Source organism: Hibiscus syriacus, unplaced genomic scaffold (genome assembly GCF_006381635.1).
Source record: "Hibiscus syriacus cultivar Baekdansim isolate YM2019G1 unplaced genomic scaffold, ASM638163v2 tig00110114_pilon, whole genome shotgun sequence".
NCBI lineage: Eukaryota > Viridiplantae > Streptophyta > Magnoliopsida > Malvales > Malvaceae > Hibiscus > Hibiscus syriacus.
In genome coordinates this window covers 1,833,846-1,842,807 of record NW_024062594.1, presented here as the reverse complement: position 1 = coordinate 1,842,807, position 8,962 = coordinate 1,833,846, and the positions used below count along the sequence as shown (strand labels likewise).

The 8,962-nt window shown below is 35.4% G+C and overlaps 1 protein-coding gene and 1 long non-coding RNA gene across 3 annotated transcripts; one reads left to right on the top strand and one right to left on the bottom strand.

The window, feature by feature from the left end:
• Positions 1-8,793, bottom strand: LOC120215280. The gene is made up of 3 exons (XR_005524927.1): positions 8,709-8,793; positions 6,457-6,459; positions 1-11 (listed from the first exon to the last, which is right to left on the bottom strand). It is a non-coding gene; the product is annotated as an uncharacterized LOC120215280 (long non-coding RNA).
• On the top strand, positions 6,596-8,410 carry LOC120215277 (pyrrolidone-carboxylate peptidase-like). Of its 2 annotated transcripts, none has more exons than XM_039212999.1 (5): positions 6,596-6,695; positions 6,875-7,143; positions 7,520-7,624; positions 7,716-7,763; positions 8,023-8,410. In XM_039212999.1, the coding sequence occupies exons 2-5, from the start codon at positions 6,883-6,885 to the stop codon at positions 8,260-8,262; spliced, it is 654 nt and encodes a 217-aa protein (XP_039068930.1). In that variant the 5' UTR covers positions 6,596-6,695; positions 6,875-6,882; the 3' UTR covers positions 8,263-8,410. The 2 variants fall into 2 exon arrangements, with proteins under 2 accessions (XP_039068930.1, XP_039068931.1); XM_039213000.1 differs by having other exon boundaries at positions 7,929-8,174.
• Positions 8,794-8,962: the final 169 nt, after the last annotated feature.

The following is an 8,962-nucleotide window of genomic DNA, read 5'->3' as shown; positions in this document are numbered from 1 at the left end:
TGTGAGGGTGGCTCTGAGAGATGGAGATAGACGAATTTCGCCGGATGGGGACGGATTTCGTCGGAGATGGTGAGAGAGTGAGAGATGGAGATGAGACCAGTTGTGATTTTAGGTTTTAGGTTATGAGTTGCGATTACGGGATATACTATGGACGGTTCAGTGTTCCAATATATTAATATTCGTGTTTGGAATTTAAAAATAAAATACTTGGCCATGATACTAATGGCGCTTTGAAAATCGTATTGCGATTATGTATTATCGCGTTGCGAAATTCAGAATCGCGTTGCGAAAGTCAGTATCTCGTTGCGATTTTGTATTATCGCATTGCGATAGTAAGTATCGCATTGCGATAGTCAGTATCGCATTGCGATTTTCCCAATTCGCGTTGCGATTTACTTATTCGCATTGCGAATTGGGAAAATCGTAACGACACTGTAGACCATCGCAACACGATTTTCAACTATCGCAACGCGAAATGCAACGCGAATTTGCGATAATGGAGATCGCGTTGCGAATTAGCGATCGCATTGCGATTTTGTTGGTCATTTTGGCAAATCCGAAAAAAGTTGGTTAAAATCGTATATTATATGGGAATTTTGGTTACTGAGGCGATTTTCTCTAAATAAAACAATAAGCATTAGCATTTGTCATACTTCGCTTCAGAAAAAGGAAACAAACGTCCAAAAGCGGTGATTTAAGAGAACCATAAATGGCATGAATGTGTACTTTCCCCGATATGGGAAAACACGTAAAAATTAAGTTATATATATTTGATGCAATTCAGACAATAAATTCTGGACATAACTCTACTGGCTGCGCAATACCAGAGTTGAAAATTGAAACCAAATGAAGAGGATGACAAAGACATGTCCAATTTCCCCATTCTCATTTTCAGACATCTCTCATTCTTCCCAGCCTGTAAATTACGGTGAAAAAAATAAATAAATTTCAATTGCAGCTCAGCTGATAGACCTTGGCTTTATCATTTGCCCCTTTCAACCATTTTGTTGCTGTAATATAATCCTAAAACTTCCTTGGATTTGATGAAATAATACAGCTGGAAATGATTGAGTTTTTTATGGAAATCTTTGGATACATCTTAGGCATTCTTGTTGTAGATTTTCTTAACATATGGGATTTGTATCGAATTTTCTTTACAAAATTGCAGATTTTTGTCCACGATACTGTTTATGATCTACTGCAGATGCATGAATAGAATCTATTTCATTGATTTTATTTCATTGCCTTCAGGATTATATTTCACATTGGCATAGCCGAGGATAACATACATGTCTCACACAGCCATTTCTCCGGTGAATAACACCGAAGAACCTCGAATTTCGTAGCAAAAGAATCGGAGATTTACGCCAGGGGAAGAATCCTAACCCTGGGGTGTTTGAATTTCTATACATGCAAGTAGAACAATCTCGGGGTGTTTTTAAGTTATTGTACAAATTGAATCCTGGTATTCGATAAAACTGACTACCAGGATTCTATAGCTGCACTTTCATGAATAATTAGTACACAGCCGAAATGAAGACTACAAGTTTGCGTGCTCTTCCTGCTAGCTGTCGGTGTTAACCCGGAATTTTACACCAGCAATCTCCTCCTTTTTATGCGACTTCCGGTAGGACTCAGGGAACAACCTTGAGAGTGAAGATTCCTTGCGTTTAACTACTAAAGCAAAGGCGCCATGGCACGGTAAGTGCATTGTTCCAACTGCAAGGTACCTGTTCGATCCGACATCGCAACGGATGCAGTTAGCAGCATAAACAGAATGTCGTGCGTATGTGTAGCATAACGAAGATTAAACGTATACCAAAACGGAGCATAAAACGGTGTCAAGTCGAGGAATGGATGGCCACCTGCAAAGAGATGGATGCCACAATAAGAGAGTAAAGACTTTAACCAAAGGGAAACAGATAAAATCCGTAAAACGGAAATGGAACTATACCAAAGGTTATAATAAGCATGCACAAGCCATTGGAATATATAACGAAGACGCTGGTCCATAAGAAAAAATATGCAATTCGAGAAAAGTGGAACCGCTGCAGGGGAAAATAAGGTACAATTAGCTTCGCGATTTCGTCGAAAGATACTCGAAATGTGTTGTCACCATGAGTACTAAACAGAAGCAAAACTCACCAAGCAATTCAAAACTACGTCACAGAGTAGGAAAACAGCATTGACAGAGTGCATACAGACAATAATCATCTGCAGTTAAAATGGTTTCAATCATATGCACAGCAACACGAGTTCCGGATAAAATTGGAGTTTATGGCATCATACTTACCAAATCCACACTGTATGGTATGGACCTTAGGTATGGAAAAAGAATGATCCAAAATACTAAATCAGTGAGCATTGATGCACCTGCAGAAGCCTATTCAAAGACAGCAAATAATAAAAAGTCAGGTGAAAAGGAAGTTAAGACAATGATCAGGTATTTTGCACAACATTTTGGAAACTGATTAGAAGTAAACCTGATACATAATTTGGAAGGCATAAATCAATCCACCGGCTATTTTGCAGTGTTCCGAATGTTCGGACTCGTTGGTGCCTTGCTCAGAATCTAAACTTTGCACCATCAACGATATCATGACGAGCTTCTTCCCAGTGTTTTTGACATCCGTATATAGAGATTACACATCCAAGCTACAATCAGAGAAGCAATCGAAAACCGAAGAAGAACCGTGCTTCGAAATGAACATTGATAATAAATCATCAGGTAAGTCCTCAATGGCAAATGCAAATTACAGAATGTATAAGCTGTATATATATATATATATCACTCACTGAGTATAGAAGAAGAATATGCTCATTCCGTTGATGAAATCATTGATCAAGAGCAATGTTAATAGCGTGATGAAGCCGAACATTCGAAAACCGAGCAGCCAAGCGGGGTAAACGTTTCGGTTTTCGAGGCATGTATTCCAAGCTTCCTCCTCGTATACCACCACCGAGCTACCTTCTGATTTTCTCGACCCCAAGGATTCAACTTTTTCCGGCCTTCGAATTTCGAAATTAAAATTGTGGCCACGACTAAGTAGAACAAGATGAAAAATGCACAAACGAAGAGCCTCCAATTCAACGAGTAACTTGAGGTGGCTGTAATTTCGGAATCGGCAGTCATGATGGGCTGCCAAATATGTGTCGAGGACCCTGTCGAAAAAACTCATGAAACTAGTCCTACTTGCTACCTTGGTTTATCATAATTTTGTCAAAGAATTTAGATAAAAAAACAAATAAAACATCTTTGTCACGTATAAATTATCAAAATCTAGACGAATGTTGTACAATTTGGCAATGGAATTCTGAAGGAATAGCAGAAAAAAGAAAAGACCTGACAAAACGCTTATAATTTACCTCTGTCTTGAGGGAATTAGTTTATGAAGCCGGCAGGGGCAGAGGGGAGGCCACGGCATTGCACGTGATCGGTGTGCCGACCGAAGGGAAGTTCAGGTGCCCGGCGAGCCACGGAACTTTCGAAACTTCTTCAAATTCCAGAGAATGACAATAGCAATGAACAATGACAAATGAGAATGGAAATGGACATGGAAATGACAATTGTTATATATTTTACATTTTAATTAATTTTTTTATTCATTGTTGTTGTTAGGGAAGGTTTGTTGTTGAGAAACAAAGATTTTATCCGAAAAATCAAACAAATGAATTGTCAACCACGAGATAAAGATGTTCTCAAGAATTATCGTCTTCACTTATGATTCAATTATATACTTTCTCTGAAAAAGGTTTAATAAAAGTAAATAAATAAACTCTATAACAATCTTTATGCAAAATCAAACTCATTATTATCCGGTTACTTCGTTAAAATAAGACTTATTTTTTTATAACATATATATATAGGTAAAAAAAAGTTTAGAAACTTTTGGGTGTCAATTGACACACCTCAATACATGTTGACTCTGCTAGTGGTTATGTCTCTTCGGAAAGAAGTTGGTTCCTGAAACCAAATTTTTAAAAATAAAAAAAAATTAAATTTAAAATATAAGCATACCAAAGTATTAAAAAGTTAAATGCTAGAATAAAAATACTAAAAATACTATTAAAACTTAAAAAAATATAAAAAAATATCACAAGCTATAAATTAATAAATTATTAAAAAAATAAAAAATATATATGTAAAATATACAAAAACATATACGCACAAGATAAATTAATCATATTCACATAGTCAAGTTAATAAAGTTAGTATGTTTTTAATTCGATATACACATCAACCATCATTATAGATTTCATACACTTTTTATATCATACATCTACACATACTCAACATGACTTCATTTCCATAAAGTTATATAATCAACACATATAAAAACTGTTTTCATAATACATGTTGACTCTGCTAGTGGTTATGTCTCTTCGGAAGAAGTTGGTTCCTGAAACCAAATTTACAAAATAAAAAAAAATTAAATTTAAAATATAAGCATACCAAGTATTAAAAAGTAAATACTAGAATAAAAATACTAAAATACTATTAAAACTTAAAAAATATAAAAATATCACAAGCTATAAATTAATAAATTATTAAAAATAAAAAAATAAAAAATATATATTATATGTAAAATATACAAATAACATATACGCACAAGATAAATTAATCATATTCACATAGTCAAATTAATAAAGTTAGTATGTTTTTAATTCGATACACATCAACCATCATATAGATTTCATACACTTTTTATATCATACATCTACACATACTCAACATGATTTCATTTCCATAAAGTTGTATAATCAACACATATACAAACTGTTTTCATTAATTTAATCAGGACTTACGAATTTTGTATCAAAATATAATAAAAAAATCATAAACTACTCGCATTAATATACACATCTAATCATATTTCAAATAATTCTAAAAATTACACACAAACTCTTACATATCATATACTAAATTAATATATGACATCAAATCAATAAAAAAAATTTAAGTAAATATAGGTTATAATGTTTAGTAAGTTAGTATTATTGAAGTTGAGGGTTGCTGCCATGCAGTGGTTTCCTTGATCCTAAGTTCACTATTGCTAATATATGGGATGCTGTTGGGCAGATGAGAGGTAAGATGCAGTGACATAAATTGATTTTCATATTTCGGATTATTTGACCATCTCTTAAATGATAATTTTAAATAGATTGCCTACAAAAGAAAACTTAATTTCTTTTAGAATTAATGTGGATGCTATTTGTGTTCTTTGTGGTAGTGAGCTTGAATTTAGGGATTACATCTTTTTTTGCTGCTCTATTTTCAAAACAACTGGGTCAGGTGTGCTGCAGGCTTACCACTAGCATCAAAGAGAGGAGAACTGGGGTTAAGGACTTGCTTGGACGGTTGCTCGTCTAAAGGGTAGCCCATACTTGCTGTTATTATTTATCGTGTGTGGAGGGAGAGAAATTTACGGATTTTTCATCAGAAAACTCTGCAGAAAGAGACAATTGTCTATTGTATTAAGAAAATTATAATATGTAGAGTAATTGGGAGTAGAGTTAATCTTGTCAATAGATTTCTTTTGTATAGAGTTGATTCTTATATAAGTGATGGTTATTTGCTTGTTGTATAGGTTGTGATTTGGTTCTATGAGCTTTCGTGTTTTTCTGGATAAGTAAAAAACTAAAAAGATATTTAGTAGGTTAAAATTGATAACACCTGCAATTAATGTTATTAAAATTATAACAAGACAACAATTATTTCATAATATGATCATTCATTGTAAAATGATTAAAAGTCTTTGAACAGATATTAGGGATGCGCACGGGTTGAGTTTGGGTCAGATTTCGGCCGACCCGATCCTAAAATTTTACATCATTCACCTGACCCGAAAAATATATACCCTTCATCCGACTTGAACCCGACCCGACTTTTTGAGATAAAATCCAAACCCGATCCGACCCGACCTGAAATAATAAAAAATATTATTTTTATTCAATAAAATCAATGATTTAATTGAAAAAAAATAATATATAGAGGGAATTATTATAATTATTCCTAAATATATAAGGTAAAATTATATATATATTTTCGGGTCGGTCGGGTCGGGTATTTTTCACCATAAAATTGAATCCGACCCGACCCGAATGTCACATTTAAAAAACCCAACCCAAACCCGAATTGTTTTTAAAAAGCTCCGACCCGGATTAGAACCTTTCGGATTCGAGTCCCATGCCCATCCCATATAGATACTATATTGTACTTACTCCTGATTTATCAAAATTATTAGCTGACCCTTATTCCCATATGTAATAGGGTAGGAGAGGTAGGATAGTAGGCTGCCCCCAACGTCAGGTTGAGAGCAACTTCCATAGGAGACCTCCGAATTATGAAATATCCTCCGTAAGATTCGATCCCACGATAAATTAAAAGACTTGTGGTCTACAACTGAGCTGGATGATCCATCCGGCTACAAAATGCTTTAATCCAGAAAACAGCACAATCTTACTCCTTTAATTAAACCAATAATTAAATCCCACGTGGAACACAACGACACGTCGGTGGGTTAAGAAACAGGGAATTAAAAAAATAGAATAGTCAACTGATGAGTGATGACGGACCTCACAGAGAAAACATTGTTCTCAGTTGTGTCTATATCTGGCTTTACACTTCAACATCTAATCTTTGAATCAGGAAAAACAAAAGCTCGCTGAGACAAAACCCTTTATTCTATTACCAGGTAAAAGTTTTTGTTTGATGTTTTTTCCAACTTTTGATAATTATCCATAAAATAGAGATTTTTTTTTGATAATCTGCTCTGGGGTTCTTGTGTTGTGTAAGATTTTGTATCTGATTGTCTTGTCTTTGGAATTCCGATAGCGTTTACTGAAAAAATTGGGAATTGCATCTGTGTTGAAGACAAGGAGATGGGAACTGAACAACCAAAGTCTGTAACTATTAATGTAACCGGATTTAAGAAATTTCAAGGAGTTGCTGAAAATCCGACGGAAACTATAGTTAATAACCTGACGAGCTTCGTTCAAAGAAAAGGTTTGTTGCCTGCCGGTGTTACTTTAGGGAGTTGCACTGTTCTCGAGACGGCAGGCGATGGTGCTCTTCCCGTGCTTTACAAGGTCCTGGAATCAGGCACATCAGGAATCCACACCAAAAAAGAGCATATTGTATGGGTCAGTTTTATATGTCTTTAAATACACTAATGTATTGCCCCTTTAGCTGTTCGGGTGTGGAATTTGTCTGAAATTCACAATTTTAGAATTGTTTAGTGGTGTTGATGCATATCCTTTTGAACTGAAATTCGACTTGGGGGCGATGGTTAAAACCCTGACTTGATATGTTCGGTTGTCTCCATTAATCCTTATCCTTTTCCATTTTATTTTGCTTTGAATGCCCTTTGCAGTTAATCAAGATGGTTTATCATCCATATCCAAGAACTCTAGCTCACAGAGGAGATATGCCAAGCACATGCTATCGATGGTGTAAACTTCCGATTGTTCTATGAAACAACTGCTGATCTAACAGACCTTAATTTTATTGTTTCTTTAGCTTCACTTGGGGGTTGATGGTGGAGCAGAGAAATTCGCCCTCGAACGGCAGGCTGTAAATGAGGCTACTTTCTTTTGTCCTGATGAGCTAGGATGGCAACCTATGGTGAATGCACTTCTTTTAATCTTACCAAACATTTTTCTACTATTCCATTATATATATCCGTGTGTTCATTCTTTCTGATTTGTGTCTCCAGCGACAACCCATTGTTGCGGAAGATGGAGGAACTTCCCGTAAACGAGAGGTACTTTGCGATCTTTCTCTACATATCAAAGAAACCTATCACCTGGCATTACTTGTTGAGCATCTTTAGTTTAAGAATTTAATCGTTTAGATTCAGTTTCAGCCGAATATTTAACACCATCGATGCGTATCCGGAACTAGTCATGCATCCCTAGATTTCATTTAGTTTGCTACTTTTCATTGTCATGTGTTGGATATCAGCTATACCTTTTCCCTTTCTGAAACCGTGATTAACATATTGAGTCTTTTGGTTCTTGAAGACGACTTGTTCGATTGAAGTGATTCTCAAGTTCTTAAAAGACAAGGGCTATGATGTGAGGATATCGAACGATGCGGGCCTTTTTGTATGCAATTATGTGTACTATCACTCCCTCCGGTTCGCAGAACAGAAGGGTCACAAGTCATTATTTGTTCACGTTCCCCTCTTCTCGGTAATCAATGAAGAGACACAGATGCAATTTGTAGCTTCTCTTTTGGAGGCCATTGCATCAACCTGCTAGTATTGAAGCCATTTATGGTGTATGCATACCCTGGTTTTCGACCCGAAGCTTCCGCAGAGGCGAAATGATATGATTATGCTTATATCTATGTTCATAATTTACCGTTGCTTATCTTAAAGTAAACAATGGAACTTCTTTTGCCTCCCCACCACCCTTCCTTGAATTTTCTTTCTTGAATTGTATCTGATATGTGGGGCTTTGTGCAACGAAAATAGTTAACATTTGAACTTCGAAGATTGGAAAATAGTTAACAAACTATTACATGCGTTTATACTGAAAAGGTTACGTTCTGCTCATTTTGTTTCCGATCTGTCTTACATTAATCTATCCTTACACCATTTTGTTTTTAAGAACATAACACCCTAAATGAAGCTTGAAAGAATACCTAAAAGAGATGAATACACAAACTATTACATGCGTGCATACCTTGTTGCCAACCTCATCACTATTGATCAATTCTACTGTGATTCGCCGAAAACTTGCCTAAACCAGGTGCATTATCAAAGTTCTTTTCTGTCATATATAATTCCTCAGCCAATGAGAACACTGATCACATGAATTCTAGTTCTCGTTTATTATTATTATTATTATTTAGACATCAGCAGTGCAAATAAGCCAGATTATGTACCAAAACATTAGTGGGACAACAAAAAGCAAGGAAGCAATGAAGTTCGCCTGCAATGATACCTACTGCGAAGAC